The sequence below is a fragment of the Fusarium fujikuroi genome, chromosome FFUJ_chr12, assembly GCF_900079805.1.
Source record: "Fusarium fujikuroi IMI 58289 draft genome, chromosome FFUJ_chr12".
In the NCBI taxonomy this organism is placed as follows: Eukaryota; Fungi; Ascomycota; class Sordariomycetes; order Hypocreales; family Nectriaceae; genus Fusarium; species Fusarium fujikuroi.
In genome coordinates, this window is record NC_036633.1 from 25,618 (window position 1) to 48,068 (window position 22,451).

A 22,451-nucleotide genomic window follows, 5' to 3' on the forward strand; every position below is an offset into this window, starting at 1 on the left:
TTTTGTACTAAGGCCTTAGCTTCTAACCAAACCGATCAGTGAGGCCGACACCTGAGCGGATGCGCATTAAACAGAAGGACTCAGGTCGAGTATATTGTTAGGATTTGCCAATCCACTAGTCCACCAGTCTGAAGCAATACTTCCAGATGTTGTAAGCGATGGACCTGCTGTTGAATCCAGATTCTTCCGACGACGAATCCCTAACCTTGTTTCAAGATCGCGAGCAGTAGTATCCTCCAGATGTCTGCTGAGCTCCCAAAGCAACGTTTTGTTGCGTTTGCGCACATCAGATATGAAGCACGGAGCAGGCATCCACGATGGATACAGCTTTTGGTGACTTGCTGAGGCGCTCATTTGCAGCGGATGGCGGGACATAAATCGATGACACAAGAAACAAGTCTTCTTACTCGTTCCCATGAAAGCAAGTCGTGGCGTTAGTTCAGGATGGTGGTCATAAAAACTGAGTATCTGCATCTCTGCATGAACTGTTAATGTCAAACGGCAAGCCTGACGGAACCGTAGCTCAGGGTCCCCTGTGAGCCAGATTTGGCCTAATTGGGACATGAGCTTATCATGGTCTACATTAGTGAGCTTCTGAATGACTGTCTTCAATGCTGCCAAATCGTTCCCCAGGGTAAATCGTTCTTGATCTGGGGCATCAATCACTTCGATGTGAATTGACGTGAAAAGGAACGGCTGTTTGATCGCTAATTTGATCATCGCTTTTGCTGCTGCAAAATATCGACCAAGCTTGTATATCTGAAAGACCCAGTCTGGTAATTCTTCTTCACCTTGGCAAAATAATGCCTCAAGATGCTCAGAGTAGACCCATTTCGCCCGTGATGCCCACTTGATGTGAGGAACCAACACAGCAGATTCAGCGTTGGGTTCAAGAGACATCAGAACCGGAAGACGTTCCATCCAGGTCGCGAAGCCGGCCTTTTCGGGGTCGTCGGAGAGGACAGCATCTTTTCTCAGGTTGTCGACCACTCCCTTAGTGCACCGTTGAGTTTTTGGATCTGGGAGTCTTTGCAAGATACTTTCAATTCTCAAACGTGTAAGATCAACAATCTTGAGTAGGAGCTGATGTTCTTTTTGCTGAATCGGCAGTCCTGTGCCATTGCTAGTTAACAATCATGTAGATGTTTTTATGGCGAGCTTCGTTTCATACCTGTTGAAGAAGCAGCAGCAAGGTCATCCAATACATCATTTAGACGTTGAAGTAGTTGTTGAGGCACACCAAGGTTGCGAGCAAGTCGCAAGACAGTTCCTGTAGGATGCCCTTGTTCCATACACACAGCTGAAGCTGTCTCGCCGCTTTTAGCAGAAGTTGAGCTGATTAGAGCAAATGAGTCCAGGAATTTCTTTTGAAGACTTTCTATCTTTCGTGCATTTTCATGGGGGTGCATATCGAGGCTATGTACTGTCGGTTCACCTCGGACCGGATCAATCAGAGACAGCAGGGTTGCTACTTTCACAAAGCGCTTATGGGTCTCGCCGGTTATGGCACCGTTTTGTGACGTTATATTCATATCAATAGACAGTAAATCTTGGTCTTGTAGAACGATGAGCTTGCAAATGGGTACCCCATACGCTAGGTACAATAATCATGTTGGAGGCCGAGGACAATTATGGGGCATTACTGAGAGAGACTGGAAGCCACTGATGTCATCATAGATGCGGCAGGGGTCTACATGCCCGGCCTCCAGCATGTACCTTTGTACCGTTAGGACTTCTGTTGATAAGGTTCCCTGCTCACATCAACATCTATCCTGATGGGCCGTTCTTCAACGTTAACTGTTGCAAATGAAAGACTTTTGATTATCGCTGTATCGAGAACAGATACTCCTGGTCCGTGGAGACTTTCCATTTCCAAGTCAAAACTTGCGAAAGATATGTCTTTCCATTCTAATCATCCATTTCGCCATGGTGCCCAAAATCCACCCTTGAGCGGAGATAATGCACCAGCACAGGATCAAGGGCAATACAAAGAACCACAGTATCTAGACTCTGTGGCGCATCATGCAAACGCTCTACCTGACTACGCAAATGCAACCTCTGATCAGGACTACGGCGCGATTGATCCAAGTCTGTTGATGCAGGCCACGACGCCAGAGCATCTGCTGTTTCAGCTGCTTGCACCATCCCATGACGCATGAGCAATTGGTGATTTGCAATCGAACAAACAGCGACCCACAGTCGCTGCTGAAGATGCGATGCAAATGGTGTTTGAACCTGCTGGCGATGCAACAGTCTCGCAATCCAATATTTCCGCAGACCAGCCTGGGCCGGCGAGCCCCTCTTCAATCGACACAAATGATTCCTCCAACAAGTCAACAGACCTGGAACAAAGAAAACCGCGCCTCGCTTGTAATTGGAAAGGTTGCAAACATAAAGCTGCCAACAAAGAAGAACACGAGTACGTGGCCATTCTTTACCATCATCTTGAATGGGGTTCTTTCTTGGTATTATTGGATGTATGCTGATCAATATTATTCTTTGTTTTCAGCCGGCATATGGCACAACACAGGACATGCCCCAAGAGTGACTGTTCTTGGGGAGACGCTAGTGAAGAAAAGCAGATCAAGCGCCATGTGTGGAGCAACCATAGGCCGTGGGCTAAGAAAACCAATTACCCTCCTATAGGCGGACGATGCCTTGAATGCAACAAGGTATACACAAGACAGGATAATTTGAAACGTCATATGGACGAATTTCACCAAGGCCAAAAAAGAAACAAGAGGGAAGTAGATAAATTTTCGGGTCATAATTAGTTTGTGTTTCTTGTAGTTGATTCTTGGAAGGATTTATCATCGACAGGCAATTCGTTCCATAGAAGATGAGGTGAATCTTCAGAGTTCCATACCATCATCTGATCAGCTTGGCTGGAAAGAATGAAAAGAAATTAAGCTTGGAGAATGACTAGTATCCCAGATTAAATTCAGTTGTCTTACTCTGCCTTACCTCAGTCCTTCTTTGCCTGTCCCTTTTAAGTGTCTAGGCTGTGTGTTATATAACGGCTTCCTAAAACTCGTGGGCTGAGGCAAGGGACTGTAGTCAGATACAGTAGTTTGCTGAAGGGAGCCATAGGAAGTCGTACGATCCGGTGGCCGCACAATTATCGCTGTCAGTCGTGGCTAGGCATACTGCCTCTGGCCTTATGAGAAATTCCAAATACGGATTAAATCCTAGGACAGAGCTAGTTAAAGATATTTGTAAGGAAGTCGTGGATATATATAACAAGGAAGGATGGCTTTAGAAAGCTTTATTCAACATGGATATGCTCGATAATGTTAGTAAAAACCCCAGAGATAGAGATAGCTGATAATAGCTGATAAAGGCAGTTTAAATAATATTTCATTGCTAACATACTATAATATGGTAATTATCAAAGGGGCATGACCTTAGCTCCGAATTAGCTGTAATGACTTAAGGCGTAGACACGTTTATGCGTCTTGACCTTATACCTTTTACCACTTCTATTATGCCTCTCCCTGCAGTAAAACGCTGTATATGCCTTTATAGAATCAGAGAAATTACGTTTTAGCCCCGACCGGTCTGGTCAGGACTTAAATCTCTTATTAAATCTTATTTAACAATTCACAATGTATTTACTTCAGTATCAAAACCCGCAAGGTTCACGAAGACAAGGAAGACTGCCTATCGGATTTGATGCAGGAAGTAACACGACCAATATCAGCCCTGCGTGCGCCCAGACTGTACTCAATGGCACGCTAATGCTTCACTTTGTCCAGAGAGAAAAGGAAACCCAGGCATATAAAACTAGACTGGTTCTGACATTAAGTCTTTATCTTCTCACTAGTGCCAGTGACAAAGTAAAACGGCCGCAACTACCCTAGCCTCAAACGTACAGTCATCTGAAATGCGCAATCTGAACCTTGGAAGCCGTCAATTCTCTTTTTCCTTGGTTAAACGCTGGGCAGGGCAAGGTAGTATGACATGCGGGATTAATTTAGGGAATTGCAAGGGTCGTTATCAGGTTCGTTGGGGTCCGTGCCAGAGTCCAACTTCACCTGCTGCAGACACAACAGTTCTTCCGCCGAAGTGAACAAGGCAGACTTCGACACATGGTAGTCCGTGCACAGGGGGCTGCTGGTGGGTAACTGATCATATAGTTCACCATATAGCTGACGATAAGGCCATTATGTATGCAGCTTGAGATAAGGGTAGTCATATTATGAGTCGTCAAAATACAGTTTTGGTTACGCCGTTGCCTTGAACATAGTTTAAAATGGAATGGGCTGTATATTTTGAACCTCTATGGATAATATATTAGCCCCTGCTACCGCTGCAGTCGTGCATGAGCTATATTGCTTGATCCCACGAAGATCATCAAACCGTCTTGATCGAATGCCAAATAAGGCGAGGTAATCAGATAAGTAGGACTCAGAGAAGTAACAAGTTTGATTAATGGGATGTGCCACTTCGCACCTGTCAATTATAACAGGACAGAGCGTCAAGTGTCTAGATAAGCAGCTAGTCTATACTGTTCTATAACTCTTCGCCTAATTCTCTGCGTTTGGAGCGGCCCGCTCCAAGAAAAGCCGTTTATTGACGAATCAATAGTTTTCAGAGTGCAAGTTCGTGGGGACTGATTGTAATCAGGCATGATCAGGAATCAGTGATATAAACAGACTGTCTGGGTCTTAGAAGTAGGAGTAGCGTGCCCGCATTTGCTCTTTGAAATTTAGAATACTATGTAATATAAAGTATTCCCGTTTTATTCACTACGAAGATGAAAACATAAACTTATACTATGTAACTTTTTCCATTTTAAAAGATACTTTGCTGTTATTATCCTAAAATCTCTATAGCTTCTGCCAAGTCCTGCAGCGCGGTCTGCAAGATTTGACGCCTTTCTTGAGTCGCGCGTGACTCACACGCGATCAATTGTAGCTTCTCATCACTCAGGTCCAGCACCCACTTTTCACAAAATAGAACCAAGGGACTTGATGGGCCCGAAAGCAAGCAGTGATCAACGGCCTGGTGGTAGACGTTATCGACGAAGCGCTTGCGTGCCACTTTATAGTAGGCCTGGAGAATATCGTGTATCTCTTCTGCTGTATGCTGGGTATTGCTATGATTGTTTACCACTGATGAAATATCATCAAGCTTAACAACTTGCTGCCCAGTATTCTCATCATTCCACGCCTTTTTCTTCAGTGCTTTATTAATGCGATCGTTCCGTGCTTTCTGTAAGTTCTCATTGAAGTAGTGGTTAAGCGTATAGGGCTTTTTCTGTCTCTCGATATCAACCAAGTGAATAGCTCGGTTCATGCCATCCTTATACCTAGCAAGGAGATCATCCATCAAGCCAGATACGAGCCCATCGAGAATACGAGCATCATGACAGACTTTCCCAAGGGCTCCAAGTATGAACTTGTGGACAGACAAAATGATTTTACTCAAGTACTCTGTTGCCATCTTCTGCCAGTAGATAGACTGTTCTTGAAGGGCACTGGACAGAACTCGTGGCCCAAAGGTACCTAGTTCGACACCTCGAGAACGTCGATGCATTTGAGTGATCCAAGGCATGATTCCTATCGACGGTCGATGTGGAAACCCTTTTCTTATAATGATACCCTCTAGATCGGGATATAAGTCAAGATCACAGCGGGTAGATGACTCCTCATCAGTATCTTCTTCATCCTCATCTTGGGAATCAGAAGGGATTGGTGGAGGACTTTCGAGTGCGGGAGCTTTCTTCCGATTTATCGCTTGAAACATGTAAGTGTGCGCACTAGCTTCGAAGTCGACAGAAAATTCATCCGTGGTGTTGATTACCTCCGTGATGAGACGTAAGTTATCATCCGCGAATGCTTGGTTTGTTGAGTAGTCTGCATCCAACGCTGCTCTTACAATGTTCTGAAACTTGCTCGCAACGCTGACTAGGAACTGCTGCTGTTGTCGTCCTGTCTGGCGTGGAGGTCCAAGACTCGCCAGCTCTTCCTGCTTCTCAGTGAGCTTGCGACGCGTCTCGGATCGAAGGTTAGGAAATGCCTTGTCAGAGATCTGTCCAAGAAGCTCTTGAAGGCACACTCGAAGAGCCTTGATCCCAGCCTTGTGATCTGGCAGAGAGGTCCAAGGTTCATCTTTGAACATGTCTTCACGGTGCAGCGAGTCGGCATCCCCGTCAGAATCTTCCTCGTCGCCGCCACGGCTCCTAACGACATAGTAACCAAGGGTGAGAGGTCGCCGTTTACCCAGGACCAGGTCGCAGACGACGGCCTTTGCACTTCGTTCTTTGAGAAGATCGGGCTTTGTGAGAATACCCAGTGTACGCTCGCCAAATGGGTCGACCTCTTCGGCAAATGCCAGAATTTCCTGAGTGGCAATATCGACGTTGCATGGCAGAACAGCCAAGATTACTGTGCGGCTATCGCGAATGTAGTTCTTGACCATCCTTTCGATCAACTGACGGTCTTTATCTGTAGTAACTCCTTGAGTGGTGATACGAAAGATTCCGGGAACGTCGATGACTGTCAGATAATCCTCATCTGGTCCACATCTCTCAATTTTCAACACGTCTTCAGTAAACGTCTTGATACCACCTAGGTTTCTGGGCGTTTTGATCTCCATAAGTGTATTCACCTGTTACCTAAGAGTCAGCATCAAATTTCCAAGATAGTTGATGTTATCTGTACCTCATTTAAAATGTCTGGAAACTCAGCGTTGAGCTGTTCAGTCGAGTGCACCTCCTTAGTAAAACTCTCGAGTTTCTGTCTTTGCTGGACTGGGGCAGTTGGTCCTGGAATAATACTGATAGTAATACGAGATACAACATCGCGACGGTGAGTGATCTGAGTTGCATAACGAGTGCAAAGCTCTTGGCCACGCGGAAATGGGATTCCAGTTAGATTCTCTAAAAGAGATGACTTCCCAGAGCTTTGGTCCCCGACAGCGACCAATTGGGGTAGGGCAAGGTAAGTAGTAATGTTTTTCCCGCGAAGCTGGTCAATCTTACGCAGTCGGTCTGGACTGGTTAGCATAGATTGACTCATGGTGATTTTCTTGTAGATGACAACTGCTGAGTGAATGATGGGGTTGTTAAACATAGACTAAGATCTCGACAACAAAGATTTTGAGGATAGTCAAAGGCATTTCATTTTGTTGGCCAGGCGCTCTCTTTAACCTGCCCACTGTCTGACTTGGCTCTGCTTATCGCCCCAATCATTTAGAGATCTCTTACGAGAGCACAGAGCGCTTGGTGGGCCTCCAACATACAGCGGCAGTAACGATGACGGATACAATGCCACGGAACCAATAATTGGGAGCAGGACAACGCAAAATTTACTCATCGAGAGAGACCCACCGAAAAGCCAACAGGCTTCAAAAAGAGGCGGCCACTTAAGTGCTATTTCTCAAGTAGAGAGATAGCGTCAGTACCAATTGGACTTACCACCGTGGGGTAATTGTCACAGTTGCTGGTGATAACATGTCGCAGCTGCATTAGCCTGAGTAGGCTACTTGCCTCCTCTCTTATGCGGGAGGCCTATCATTCTTATTATCTGGTGGCCATTGTAGCCCAACCTCTCCGGACTACGATCTGTTTCCTTCTGTGAGACCTCACAATCTTTCTTCAGAGTACCTATATTTTTACAGCGCAAATTAAAGCGACAGCTACGGACCAAGATTCCCTGCTTGACGCCCTGTTTCACCGCCTGGTAGTCCGGCCTGAACTGCCATGAAGTTTCAACGGTCACAATATCGCCCTTGCTTACAACCCCGCGGAAAGGTTACATGATGCCTTATCTATGCTCACGGCATTGGCTCCCCGTCATGGGACTGTGCTACATCACAATACGCAGTTTGACTTTATTATGGATTACATAGGTATACCTGGGCTTGCTGTCTTTCTATAGATAGCGGCAGCAAACTCATCTGCAAGGACGGCCCATGCTGGAATAATCAAACCTAGGCGCCGCGATAGCAATACGAGCAACGTCATGGTTGAGACCTTGAATCAGCAGAGAGAACTTCGAGCAATGTCGTCATTCCTGGAAGGAAGCTTCGTACCGACCAAGTAAGACTGTCTTGCAATAACAGCTTCAATTATCGTTTCAATGTCTTCAGCAATCTTGAGAATGCTCTGCTTCTTTTTGGTGCTTCTCTTTTCAGATGTGAGCTTGCGGTTTTATAATGGTCTCGAATGAAGCAAAGGCCTCGCTAAAGGAAGTGCCAACAGTGCTGCATATGTTAATGCTCTGTCCTAATTCACCAGCAATCAGCAATCAGCAAAGAGCCTTTGACTGTTCGAATATTCAATATACTGTTTTGGAATCGGGTTCACTGCGGGAATCTTGGATCTAATTATAGGTTAAGGCCTCGAGATACGCATTTCAAATGGTGTAATTAACTGGCCAGCATGAACTTTTAACATTTGATACAAAGGAACACAGCAATTATGTTAAACATAGACTTGGTTATACTCTAGTTGCCAACCTTTGGGTTCTCTAACGGGTAATCTCAAAAGACTAGAGCACTCTTGGCGATGATCTCAGGTAGTGACAGGCCAATTTCTTTAGACAGCTGGCCATATTGCGGTGATCTTTTGCTTGCCCAAGCTAATTTGATGACTTAGCGATACAACTGCAGCCTGCTTCAATACTGATTCAGCTTAGCGTCATAATTTGGTCAATCCGTCTGTCCATAGAAGAATGTCCAATCGATCTGGTAGGATCACGAGACATAAGAGAAATTACATGTAGTTGCTTTAGTTGCAGTAATAACGCTGACTACTTCAGTAACTATCTTACTCAGTATAGTTACTACCCCAATTTATAGTTAATAACATTTATGTCCTATATAGTATGCTCTAAAGTCAACTTGGCTGTTTGACATCAGCCTCAAAACTCGCTAGATGGATTATAATCTTATTAAATATGGTTAATTTATTCTTATAAATATTTAACTGGCATTCTCTGTCCTCAATTTGTTAAAGTAGAAAGAAATTCTTCAACCGGTTTATGCTTCTAAGTTTGTTACTATAGGCCCGAGAGCTGATTGATGTCCCTTTGATGCAATCAATTCTGAAGACCCTTCTGGACAATTGCACTCTGAAATGTTTTTTCTGAAGCTGAGATTCAACAAGGCCTACTCAAAGTTAGCCCTAACTACAAGCACTGCTAGTGAAGTGAACTGCTTACATTGGGGTTAAGTTTGAACTTGGCTTTCGCGATATCCTTTACATCTATCCCCTTCTGATTCTCACTTAAGAGTCCCGGATCCAAAGGCTGCACGTTAATATCAAGAAGATCCCTTGCTGCTTGGATTCCTGAATGGATGGCGCCAGCTATCCAAGTGTGATGGTAGGAGAGGTGTTCACCAGCAAAAAAGATATTCCCTTCGGGTCGGCTGGCTTCAGCAAAGTGTCTTGTAAGCTGGCCTGGCCGGAACATAGTGGCTCCTGTCGCTGTTTGTTCAGACCATATTGTGTCTGAAGACTCGATTAAAAGCTCATGGACATTAATTTCAGCACCAGTCCGGTCACGTTTGCCTTGAAACATTTTTGCAATGCATTCTAATGCCAGCGCGCGACGCTGTATTGGATCGAGAGGAAACCAGTTAGCTGCGTCTGTCATCCTAGAGCAGTAACTGTTAGTCTCTGTCGCCGGAACGTCCTTCGCCTCTGGGACCTCGTCACTAACCAACCGTATACAAGTAAGACCCCTGGTTCGCTTTCTCCTATCCCGTGAGATGGGAAAACAAGCCACCTGATAGGCAAGTCAGTGTTAGTTTGCCCTCCGAAGTTGCCTCCACAAGAAACATCTTCCCAGAATCTGGTTTTGAAACGCAAACCCATCTTATACAGTGGCTCCAGTTGGAGTGAGCGTATTGCCGTTTCCTTTTCCAGGCTCCATGTAGGGCGGTTTGCTATCCTCTGCAAAGCAGCTGGAGGTATAGCAAGGACCAGACGGTCAAACTCTGCATCAATAATGCCATCATGACCTACAGCCTTGATCCGTATGCGTTTGTCGTTGAGTGTGATCACCTGCGTCACCTGTGCCCCGATCGTGATGTTTTGGTACCCAACTAGCCAAGCCATTGCTTCTGGCAGTCGACTCATTCCTTGATTGATTGTCTTCCATTTGCCGGCTTTGAACTCCTGTAATCTCATGTAGATCTCAGGGACACTGAGAGAGAACTCGTTAGGTTGAAAGACCGTTGCTTCGACGAAATCGATAACCGATGGAGGCCAATGTTTGACAGAGATAAGGAAGTGGCGAAAAGTGCAGTGATCATATTCTCTTACGATTCGAGAAATTGCACGATCAAAACTGTCATTCTCGCCGTGCGATAGTCCGCAAAATGCTTCATCAAGTAACTCTCCAGCATTTTTGGTTTTGTAGCTTTCCGGTACACTTATCCAGCCAGCAGTGAGAGGCGTGAGAGTCATTACCTCGCCTTGAACTGTCGAAGAGTTGAAGTACATGTCATTATTCTCATGGCGGTAAACATAATCAATTAACCGGATGTCCATTCTGGCTGGGACATTCTTGTGACCGTTTAAGTATTTGATTAGCGAGAATACCACTCCATGAGACTCGATGTCAGGGATACGCATAGCGCCAGCTTCGTAGTATTGATTCTCGGCTGCCGTGAAGTAGTGAGTGTACACGCGGCCACCGATGCGATTAGTAGCCTCGAAAATATGGACCGAATGTCCTTCACGTTGTAAGAGAAGCGCGGTATATAACCCGGCAATTCCAGCACCAACAATTCCGACATTATAAGCTAGAAAACAGGATGAGTTAGGATTTTTCTTATTTCAAATCAATGTACTATCGTTGTACCTACATGGCATGCTTGATAGGTTGATTTCAGATGGGGAACGTGAATCAGCGGATAGCATTCGAGGTGTGGATATTCAGTGGGAAATAGCGTTTTTTGTCGCTCAGTCTGCGAAATATACTTAAACCAAAAGGTGGAAAGTTTGACTAGCGAGCTACTTATAGAAATACATCAGTTTGCAAAAGGTACTTCTACCGAGATGACAGATGGATTTTGGATGGGAATCTATAAAATGGTGTGGATGGGCGTCGGTATGAAGCAAGTTTGATAAAGCCCAATCAGTTCCCTATCAGTCCTGTGGTTGCGAAAACGAGCGATTGCACCTGGCCTCAAAAGAAGGCTACCATGCATCCTCATCAGCGGAGACAGTATTGTGACATACTGTAATGCTTGTGGTATTGATCATCTAAGACACGGCTCGGCAAGACACGGCTTGATGCCACGTCATAATTATGCAGTGACTACTCTTAAACAATCACATGAGAAGCTACAAGCACCAAGATTGTGTGAGTCCCAGAACATTGTGTGCCTATCTGCATACGGCAACCCCTTCATTAAATAACGCGCAGGGTATGTAGCTATATTGTGTCAGTAATGAGTCATTGTAGCTCGTATGTCTTAATTCCTCTGCAAGCATGGATGTCATCATTTGCTGGCTGACCTAACCTACTTTTTTGCCGTCCAAACCGGCTTGGACACTGCACATCCCCTAAGCCCTCATGTAAAATCCTAGTGTGCTTCAGCTCCCCTGGGTAGTCAGAATACCTATTTCCCCACCTCAATCAGCCTGTAGCAGACTTAACATTGTTCAGTTTCTGATGAAGCACGATCTGATCATACCCCAAGTCATCCTCGCATACAGTAAAAGGCCATACAAAAGGAATTTCCATGGATTCAGCAACAGAAAATGCGGAAAAGCAAACTCTTCCACCGACTCTCGATGAATCAAAAGAGTGTATGCCAAGATCCCAGTCACGAATAGGCAACACCCTGCCTGATACCCAACATCATGATACATACAATTGCAACCGCAACGACGAGCACGAGCAAAACTCACAACTGAGCACATTGCAGAGAAATTATTTTGAGGTTGAATGGGAGAACGGCGACCAGGATCCATTGTGTCCACGCAGCTTTGGCAAGTGGCGGAAGTGGGTTATTGTGTTTGTCATATCTTTTGCTAGTCTCTGCGTGTAAGTACTAAGTCTTTGTAGGACAAATTATTCTCAATTTGAGATCAGAGGAAACTATATGCTAATAGCATAGCACAGAACATCCGCGAGCTCTATTTACCCATCAACATACACCCAAATGGAAGCCGATTTTGGTAACTCACGTATCATTTCAACCTTGGGACTTTCATTATTTGTCTTGGGTATTGCTATCGGCAGTTTGTTTTTTGGTCCCTTTAGTGAGTTTTATGGCCGACGACCCATCTACTTAATTTCCTGGTCGATGTATATCGTCTGGATCGTGCCTGAGGCAATAGGAAAGAACATCACCACTGTACTTGTTGGCCGGTTCCTGGATGGTTGTTCAGGCAGCGCGTTCCTTTCTGTGTTCGGAGGCACGGCCGGAGACATGTTTCGAAAGGATGAACTTCAAGAACCAATGCTTTTCTTCACAGTCGTACTCTTTACTGGCTTATGTATTGGACCTTTAATTGGTGGTTTTGTGAATTACACCGCTGATTGGGTCTGGACGTATTACGTGTTACTAATCTGGGGATCCCTTCTTTTGCTAGCAATCATTCTACTTATCCCGGAAACTTGTCGTACGTTATTTTTGCAGCCGAAAACGCCCTGGGAAACAGTCGACTAATCCAGCGTTGATAGATGCCATCTTAATCAAGCAGAAAGCCAAAAGCCTCCGAAAGGAAACGGGTGACAACCGATGGATTGCCCCAAAGGTTGGCGTTGAAAATTCAATTGTTGGTGTCATCAAGTCCTGTGTTATCCGCCCTTTTGAACTCCTTTTATTTGAACCGATGTGTCTTGTTCTATGTATCTTCTCCTCTATTCTTCTTGGCATGTTCTATCTCTTCTTGGGCTCTTTCCCTCTTATATTCACCATGGTGTATGGTTTTAGTTCTTGGCAGGTAGGATTGACGTTTTGTGGCATTCTCATCGGCATATATCTTGCTGTTGCTGTCGAACCCATTTGGTACCTATTTCGACACAAACATACCAATCGAAGGGACGATGACACGGATACTGAAGACACTTTGGAACCTGAAGTTTTTCTACCTTTTGCCATATTAGGTTCTCTCCTGGTACCCATGGGCTTTTTCATATTTGCTTGGTCCTGCTATCCTTGGGTGCATTGGATTGTACCTATCACTGGGTCAGCAGTCTTCGGATCCGGGTGAGTTTTTGCATTTCAACCACGCTCAGATAAATATGTTTCTGACTGACCTTGCGACACTAAAAGGGTTCTTCTTGTCTTCACTGGCATTTTTACATACCTAGTAAGTGGTTTATTATACAGGTTCCAGCAGTTCTCGCCAGGCTATTTTCTCTCAAGCATTAAAAGATTCTCAAAGAACTTTCCCCATGGCGATAGTACCGGAAGTAACAAGAGTGCTAATTACACGTCATACACAGGTCCATGCATATCCGCAATACGCTGCCAGCGCCCTCGCTGCTAACTCATTTATGCGTTATATATTTTCCAGTACGTCTTCTTTCAAGTCAGTCGATCTTAGCCCCCCCTCCATTCTGTTGTGTGATGTTTAGCCTCTTCTTGGCAAATAAATATCATTTTGCATCTCAAGGACAACAGTAGATAGTCCAGATGAATCTTGTTATAGCGAAATGAGTAATCGTCTGCCGGGAGTGTATTGTTGTAATATCTGAATCAATACTGACACTTGAACGTTTAGCTGCATTCCCTCTCTTTGGAAATCAAATGTATGAGAAATTCGGACACAATTGGGCCTCTTCGCTCTTAGGCTTTCTCACTCTCGCTATGATGCCCTTTCCATATATATTTTTCCGCTATGGGAAGGAAATCAGAGCTAAGAGCCGGTTTGCTGGTTCAGGAGATGCTGATTGATGGGACACTAATTTACGGCATGACAGCTTTTATAATCATGGCGCACGCTGGCCTATTACTAGGAAGAAACTGCAGCTACCGACATGTAAGGTGAAATGCAAGAGACGAGTGGGATAAGATCAAACGCGGTTAAGCCAAGCACCTCTAGACTTGAACTCCAAAAATAGATATTTCACTTTTCATTCACTATGTGAGAATTCTTCACAACTAAAATCGTAAAGTTATTGCACTCTGTGGGCTGAGGGCTTTTTTAACCTAGAGGCGTTGTGTGGCATGTCTCATCTGCAGCACCAGGAACTGGCTTCGGACCGATCTGAATCGAGCCGTTCCGTCCTGACGTAGCTACAGAGATCTCATCGTTGTAGATCAGCCCAATCGCCCTTTTTTATTCGGGGAGAAAGATCTGTGCTTTCGGTAGTTCATACCCCTGGTGGCGCGGCGTATGAGATAACTGCCCCTTTATACCTGGTCATCATTACTGGATATTGTCTTCAACATGGCCGTTCGTTAAGCCTAACGCAACGCCTGTAGACATCATGTCGCCTTCCCATTCTGTTTCCAGGTCTTCACATAGTAGTTTATTGCCAACATATTTCTCGCTTTAGAATTTGACCTTATTTAACTTGTGATTCATTTACTACGTAAGCTTGCTAGGCTCGCTGAGCTATCCTTTTACATATTGAGGAAGAGAAGCTTCGCTGCAGACCCATACAACATCATTAGACATTGGAAACCCATTGAAATGAGTGACAGAGCTTGAGGTGTAGGCGCCCATGTTATCGAAGTAGAGCCAGTCTCCGATTTTGATCGTCGCCTTGAAGCGAGTAGTCTTGACCACACAATCAGCTCCATCACATGTTGCTCCCCAGATCGAATACAGAACACCATCATTCGACTTCAAAGGGTTGGCATCTCGTGTACCGTAGAGAATTTTGCCGTTGGATCGGAGAATTCTGGCAATAGGTAGGTCGTGGTCGATAAGAACGCCAGAGAAATTACCGTAGGTTCCATCCTGAATATATATCATATGACCATTTTGTTGATAAGTTGCACCATGGGTGATGCGACGAGCAATAACACTGGTGGCAAGTGTAAATGCAGAGGCAACATAGTATCTTCCAGGCTCTGCTATAATTTCGATTCCCCTTGAGGACGGAAAATAAATGTCTAATTCGTGACGAAGGTGCCAAGCCATGTTCTCGAAGCTTTCTTTGCAGAAACCACCTCCAACATCGAGTACGCTCAAGTTGAACCCAAAGGCTGACGCTTGACTAAATACTCGATTTGCATCTCGGACCGCATTGACAAATGTCATGGGGTCAGAAGCTCCTGATCCAACGTGGAAGCTCACACCAATGATATTTAGGTCGAGTTCTTGAGCAATAGCCAGAAGTGAACCGACTGTAGCACTGTCGGCTCCGAACTTCTTACTCAGAGGAGAGTGACTAGTAGAATCATCTGTTGAGATACGAAGCAGGAGGCAGGCAGAAGGAAACACATCCTTGATCTTGTACAACTCATCTGCATTGTCGAATGTCATCCTTTCAACGCCAACCGCTTTCGCATAGTGGATATAAGACAATGCCTTACAAGGATGAGCGTATATTATTCGCTTCGGGTCAGCACCTAGCTTAAGGATCTGCTCTATTTCATTTCTCGAGGCACAATCGAATCCCGTCCCGAGATTGTACAAGAGCTCCAGAACTGCTGGATGCGGATTACACTTCACAGCTTCTACAGTCATTATCTGTTGTCTGTAGCTTCATTTTTCAGCCACTTACCATAGAATGGCTTGACGCATGGCAAGAGTTGTTTCCAGATAAGGTGTTGTCTGAAGATTTCCCCAAGATCTGCCACAAAGAATGCATCTTCTTGGTTGTGCGAAACAAATTTTGCATCGAGGCTGTCGATTCGCTTGCGCAAAGCCTGTCGTATGAGATGCTCTGCTGTTGGCATGGTGTACTCGGCCATTCTATCTGTCATAGAAGACTCAATGGATCCAATATGCTGGCCCTGAGGGCCGCCAATCTGAATCGAGGTCATTTTTGGAACTTATTTCCGAAATTGAATGCTCTTCCCAAGTATCCGACTGCCAGTCCGGTATTAATAGAAGGCTTTCAGATGCTTGTGTTTCTGGAGTTTGTACTCTCAGGTTCTAGTCAAGGGCCTACCGAGTTAGATCCGCTCAGTGTCAGGTAATGGTGGGATGTTTCTGTCCAACCTTGCATATGACATAGTGAATGCTTCTGCCGTGTCTTTCTCGTCGTCATTGATAACTAATATCAAGATGAGTGCATACAGTCCGAGTACGCGTGACGTAAGAGCTCTGATCTAAGGATACGGCGTCCAGTAAACGGTCGTCGTAGCAGCCTCTTCGGTCCGGGTCTTGGGATCATGGAGGGTAAAAAGGTCACCTGCCACAAAAGGAGCTTGCATAGGTTGATAGGTTGGCATGGGATACTTCGCTTTGACCTAAAGCATGCGGTCAATGAAGATCTTAGAGTTGGCGCCCAGTAATGCATGAATTATTACGTTCTACGTGTGCTCGAACAGGCTTTGATACCTTGTTGCTCAGGGTTCATCACGGAGCAACCCCGCAAAAAGCGGGATCTCGTGGCCTTCTGCATATGTTTGTATAAGACACGCAGGCTTCTCTTTTTTGAATAGATGTGCAAGAATTTAGAGACACGGCAGAGGTCATGAAGCCAAGTCCATGAGTCGATGACTCTTTGTTCCCATCGACATGGTTTGTAGTTGCGACAAGTCTTGGCAGCCGAAACCTCCATGTTATGGTCAGGATAAGTATTCCTATTGGGAGAGATTGTTGATCCAATAGCATAGTGTTTTTGTTTTACAAACAGGTCCTACACACAAAGTTCTCCCAAAGCTGAGACACTGCCTTGCACAGGATGGTTGCGTGGCAAGACACCTCCGTTGGCTTTACGAATCAGGTACTTTGCCAATATGCTGCGATCAGAGCATTATGACGTATTGCAAATGATATTTCCATCGAAATTTGCTATGACTGATCTTCTGGTGAGCAGAGGAATACCCATGCTTAATTGCTAGGTAATAGGAGGATTCACGACAGACATTTTTCTCGATACCCAGCCCAGTGTAAAACCAATCTCGTGAGACCTAGATACTTCTACAATGCTATAATCTGACCTATGAGAAGCTCACCGTTTAAAAAGATATTAACTTCCTTATAAATAACCTTCTTTAGTTATCAGTCTACCCATACAGCTCTATAGCTCTTTCTCCATATATATAACAAGAATAATCACCTAACTAACATTCTTTTCTTCCGTCATCATGATGCAGACACTTGCAAAGCTTCTAGAAAAAATAAAAATGGCCACCCCTGTCCGGAAATCATCATCCTACAGGGAGACTTATTCGAGCTCGTGCTTTCTTCATCCTCTAGGTTAGTTTAGCAATCCTCATCAGGCTTGAACTTCCCTGTAACTGAATAAATCTTGCAATTAGATCCCCTAACTACCGAGGAAGTCGAATTAGCAGCCAAATTGATCAGAGAGCATGCAGGTCCAAAGAAGTTCAAGTTCAACTGCATCACACTCAAAGAGCCTCTGAAAAGCGAATATCTTGAGTTTTGCGCAAACAATAATAGGGTGCCTCCCAGAAAGGCATACGCTATTCTTGTTATGAAGGACACATCATCAGTCATTCAGTGTGTAGTAAGCCTCACTCACAATATGGGCGAGGTTGTGAGCTGGGAGCATATACCGGACGTCGTGCCCATGTTGACTCCTGAGGACTGTTCTTTCATCGAAGACATTGCTCGCTCCGATGAAACGTTCACCAAGGCGTGCAATGACCTTGGTATCACCGACATGAGTACCGTTTGCATCGATGCATGGTCGATTGGACACGACCCTCGTTGGGGTCGTGATCGCCACCTGCAGCAAGGCCTTGTCTACTGGAGGCCGCCGCCTGCTGGTAACCAATACGCGCATCCTCTCGATTTCTATATCGTTGTAGATACTCAAACTCGAGAAATCCTCTCCATCGACACGTTTGATTGTGAAGGTGGTGAGAGGGGAAAGGTCCCGCCAATCTGTCACAACTATCGGAAAGAACTTTTACCCAACATGAGCAGAGTCAACCGACTAAAACCGATTGAGATTTCCCAGCCAGAAGGTGTCTCATTTCAACTGACAGGGAATCGAATTTTGTGGGCAGGGATCTCCATGCATATCGGGTTCAATTACCGAGAGGGCATAGTCTTGTCCGATATCCGCATACAAGACCAGACGGAGCACAAGGAACGCACAGTCTTCTATCGCATCAGCTTGGCAGAAATGGTGGTACCGTATGCACATCCTGGATTCCCCTTGAATCGCAGACATGCCTTTGATGTTGGTGAATATGGGCTAGGCTTTTCAACAAACTCGTTAAAGCTAGGATGTGACTGCAAAGGATCTATCAGATACCTGGATGGAGTTTTACCGACATCTGAAGGGAGCACGTCCACCATCAAGAATGCAATCTGCATCCATGAAGAAGACAACGGTATCTTGTTCAAACATTCGGAGCCTAGAGACCAAAGCACGGTTTTGTGTCGCGATCGCAAGCTCGTCATTTCCCAAATTGTCACAGTAGGCAACTACGAATATGCTTTGTACCATAACTTCACCTTGGATGGTACCTACGAATTCAAGGTGAAACTTACGGGGATCCTCAATACTTCCAACTCGAAAGAGACAATGCCAAGATACGGAACCAAAGTCTCAGATTCCGTGGTTGCACACAACCATCAGCACATCTTCTCTCTCAGAGTGGACCCAGCCATCGATGGGCCCAACAACTCCGTGTCTCAGTGCGATGCTGTAGCTGGCACCGTGTCTCCAACGACTCAAGCTGACCCACTTGGAAACGCATTTCATAGTCAAACTACCATTCTCAAAGAAGCCCAGGGAGTGGACTACTGCCATGCGTCAAGTCGGACATGGGATATTATCAACCCTAACAACATTAATCCAACCTCGGGCATGCCAGTGTCCTACAAAATCGTGAACAACCAATGTCCTGCACTGTTGGCGAGGCCAGGAAGCATTATTGCAGAACGTGCAGCATTTGCCCGTCACAGCCTTTGGGTCGTCCCTTACCGAGATGGCGAACTTTTTCCTGCTGGTAGATTCGTGCCCCAGTCAGGCGGAAAAGGAATGAACCCTCATAATAATGGCGTTACTGACTGGGTTGATGACAAGGGCTGCATAGAAGGAACAGATATCGTCTGCTATATCCAATTCGGTGTCACGCATTTTCCTCGCCCTGAAGATTTCCCCATCATGCCGGCAGAGGATGTCAGCGTCGTGCTACGAGCGAACCACTTCTTCTCAAGCAACCCAGCTTTGTGGGTTCCCCAGTCATCGAATTAATTTAGAATTTGGGCTCATTCTCTTTCTGACTGTCTCAACTGAGACCACCCTACCTGGCAGCATTTTGTATTCAGGTATACTTTGTCTTAGTTTGGCAAACGTGGCATAATCTGTACTTTTCCAATCCACCACATGGGCCCAGAGCCACCAGCCAACTCAGTGAGGGATTTTCATGTGTGATCACGCGTAAGCCTAAGATCTTCTTTCGTGTACATTCAAGACCTCCGGGCGGAGTGATGCTGCGTCATGGGCTGCTGACAATGCGTCTTTGTCTCAGCTATGCGTCTAAGATTCAAGCCACTTAATACATTATTCGGAACGGTTATCGCGCTACCGTCTGTTAAATCGGCAATTATTGTGAAGCATGGAAAGCACACTCTCAAGAGTCTCCTGGCTACCAGCGACTTAACTATTATGGGCAGCAAGAAGGAGCCTGTACGCTTTGTGCCGTGCGGTCCGCCATCAGCCATTCCACCTGAGGACTTTTGTCTATGAAATCGGTGAAATGATGGCAAAACCAACAGTAAGAATACACGTAAAGCTCCATTGCCTATATTCCTTATGTCTATCTACTATAGATCCTCACCCATAAATATGTACGACAGTACCGCTACAGCTGCTGATGCAATTCCGAATCCGATGCCCATTCCCCCATATCCCAAATGGTCTTTAAGGAAGCCACTGACCAAGGGCCCGGCTGTAAGGCCCGAAAAGAAAAAGAACGAGTTGAAGCCGTAAAGTTGAGCATAACAACCGTGATCGCCAAAGAGAGCAGGATTAGCTGCCTCGTACTTCTTCATAACGTCACTGGCTTCGACGAAACCAGGCAGATTTATTATTGCCAGTCCGACTCCATCCAGGGCCAGAACAATGCAATATACTATTGCTTTGATGTTTCTGTCGATAACGTCCTGAGAGGGCAGACCCAAAAGGGCAAGACATGGTGCCAAAAAGCCATACCCGATAGTTGAGATGTATTTCGTACCATGTTTGTCCACCAGCCGCCCACAAAACCATCCAAAAAGCGTGCAGGGGGCGACAAGTGCGATAAACAAGAGTCCGACTTGGAGGGATGAGAAGCGTAATAAAGTGTAAGCTTCAGTAGGGATAGTGGCATCAAACATGCTTATGATCATCGCCTGTGTAAACGATGTCATCATGGATATCAGAAAACTCGCATTGCGGAAGCAGTACAAAACAGGCATAGCACGAAGCCAAGAATTGGTATCGCCACAAACCTTGTACTTTGTCTCGACGTCTCTTGGAAGCAAAGGCTCATTTTCTGTTGCGTGACTTGCGCCCTCTGATTCTTCGCCACTCAGATAACTCTCATTCGAACCCATATTGTCTTTGGCGACATCATGCTCAATAACGAGTAGTCTCATGATAAGATCAACACTCGTAATACCCATGGCGATCGCGAATACCGCTGAGATACCAACGGCGTCGTAGAGAATGCCTCCAAGGATAGGTGCTGTGAGTTCAGCAATTGTACTAAAAGAATAAACCTACAGAATTAGTTGTGCGCCGAGATGTCATCGCTTAGGACATACTTACAGCTCCAAGAGCCTCTCCAAACTTCTCCTTACCAACGGATTCGAGGACCATGGCAAACCCAACTGACCATACTATTGCGGCAGACATGCCCTGCAGTACCCTTGCTACTATCAGAACCAGAATTGACCGACCAAATGCAAATAGAGCAGTAGCCACTAGTAGTAGTAGTAAGCCAGCGAGATATATAAGGCGACGACAACCGAGTCTATCAGCTAGGTATCCGGCGGGGAGTGAACACATCACGGTAGATGCTGAATATGTTGCCAAAAGTTTCGATGTGTAGGGCTGGATCTGGGAGTCGCGTAGATGGAACCGATCTTTAAGCATAAATGGCAGGATGGGTACGATGAGGCCATATAGAAAGAGGTCTGTGAACAGACCAATTGCTATTGTACTCAAGACGAATTTTGGACTGGATCGGAAACTTGCACCAAGAAAAGACAATTGAGTCGTCATATTGGAAGCTGTGACGATAATGCTGTAATGATAACAAAGGTAAATTTTTGCTTTCGCTTCTCCTTGAGCGTTTGGACTAGGATAAGATGATGTGAGCTTTTAATTAAAAAAACAACATCTCTGAAAGGTATTGCGAAGGCCCGATCTGAAAATAGTCATGATACTACTATTATCTGGTCACATGAGTGAATAAAAGATGTAAGTGTAATAGCGTTGGTAAAATACAAATTATGTACAAGGATGGCATGACAACATGGAAAGTTTCCATTTGGCCGCTTGTGAGGCAAATGGCCGTGTCTAGAGTTATTAGACATAGAAGAATTATGGGGTTAGCAAAAAGACTGCAGCAATTCTCAAAAGTTCATACGCATTGTCTTGGAAGAGGCTGTTCAGTTTAGAAAGATGGGTATGATACTGATTGCCAAGTCGTACATACGGTGGCATATCATAGGACAATGTTGAGAAATTAGATCTTCACATGTAGAGTGTTTTAGATGCCTAATTGTCTTTGTAGGTACATATTATCCCCAATATGATTGACGGTGCGACTTGGGGCTGCACACACACACGGCTCAGAGCTGCACACAAGCTGCACATACGGCTCGGAACGGCACACACGGCCCAGAGCGGCATACACGGCTCAGAGCGGCATACACGGCTCAGAGCTGCACACACGGCTCAGAGCTGCACACACGGCCCAGAGCTGCATACACGGCTCAGAGGGCTTTACCAGCCTAGGGGGAGAAATAAAAAACGAGCCCTCGATGGGTGGAACGCCAGCGAATTTTGGTGCATTTGGGGTCGTTTAATTTCTCCCCCAATGAGTCAGCTGCGCAATTGTGCAATTTACCTCACACGTTGCATGGTTTGTCGTCCGAATTCATACCCGATGTGCTGCAGACGTACGCGCCTAAAAACACTGCAACGTGACATTTGATCTTCTGTGAATATTATAGTCATGCATATCTTGCCTGCCTATCTCCGAATCTCGGAAAAGCCTGGCATCCAAGGAACGCATACACATACATGGCGCTACAAGTTTCAAAAGGTCGCGACATGTCCCTCACCAAACAAAACATCGACGGGATGAAGGCTTAACTTCCATTGTCTGTTTTTGACGTCGTGCATCTAGCCAACCAATAATTTCAATGCAATGACACACAATGACAC

General features: G+C 45.4%; 6 protein-coding genes; 1 reads left to right on the forward strand and 5 right to left on the reverse strand.

Annotated features, from left to right (window-relative positions):
- Positions 1-66: 66 nt before the first annotated feature.
- On the reverse strand, positions 67-1,409 carry FFUJ_14257 (uncharacterized protein; the record flags this gene model as incomplete). XM_023571092.1 has 2 exons in its annotated part: positions 67-1,112; positions 1,172-1,409. The coding sequence occupies 2 exons, from the start codon at positions 1,407-1,409 to the stop codon at positions 67-69; spliced, it is 1,284 nt and encodes a 427-aa protein (XP_023438159.1).
- Positions 1,410-4,815: 3,406 nt separating this feature from the next.
- FFUJ_14256 (related to RBTMx2 protein) lies at positions 4,816-7,076 on the reverse strand (the record flags this gene model as incomplete). XM_023571093.1 has 3 exons in its annotated part: positions 4,816-5,055; positions 5,113-6,612; positions 6,666-7,076. 3 exons carry the CDS (start codon positions 7,074-7,076, stop codon positions 4,816-4,818), a joined length of 2,151 nt encoding a protein of 716 aa, XP_023438160.1.
- Positions 7,077-8,985: 1,909 nt separating this feature from the next.
- FFUJ_14255 (L-amino-acid oxidase) lies at positions 8,986-10,825 on the reverse strand (the record flags this gene model as incomplete). XM_023571094.1 has 4 exons in its annotated part: positions 8,986-9,114; positions 9,168-9,603; positions 9,669-10,755; positions 10,819-10,825. 4 exons carry the CDS (start codon positions 10,823-10,825, stop codon positions 8,986-8,988), a joined length of 1,659 nt encoding a protein of 552 aa, XP_023438320.1.
- A 3,705-nt stretch (positions 10,826-14,530) lies between these two features.
- FFUJ_14254 (probable ornithine decarboxylase) lies at positions 14,531-15,909 on the reverse strand (the record flags this gene model as incomplete). XM_023571095.1 has 2 exons in its annotated part: positions 14,531-15,600; positions 15,648-15,909. 2 exons carry the CDS (start codon positions 15,907-15,909, stop codon positions 14,531-14,533), a joined length of 1,332 nt encoding a protein of 443 aa, XP_023438161.1.
- Positions 15,910-17,220: 1,311 nt separating this feature from the next.
- Positions 17,221-19,268, forward strand: FFUJ_14253 (probable peroxisomal amine oxidase (copper-containing); the record flags this gene model as incomplete). XM_023571096.1 has 2 exons in its annotated part: positions 17,221-17,293; positions 17,356-19,268. 2 exons carry the CDS (start codon positions 17,221-17,223, stop codon positions 19,266-19,268), a joined length of 1,986 nt encoding a protein of 661 aa, XP_023438162.1.
- A 572-nt stretch (positions 19,269-19,840) lies between these two features.
- FFUJ_14252 (uncharacterized protein) lies at positions 19,841-20,876 on the reverse strand (the record flags this gene model as incomplete). XM_023571098.1 has 2 exons in its annotated part: positions 19,841-20,776; positions 20,826-20,876. The coding sequence occupies 2 exons, from the start codon at positions 20,874-20,876 to the stop codon at positions 19,841-19,843; spliced, it is 987 nt and encodes a 328-aa protein (XP_023438163.1).
- Between the last annotated feature and the right edge of the window lie 1,575 nt (positions 20,877-22,451).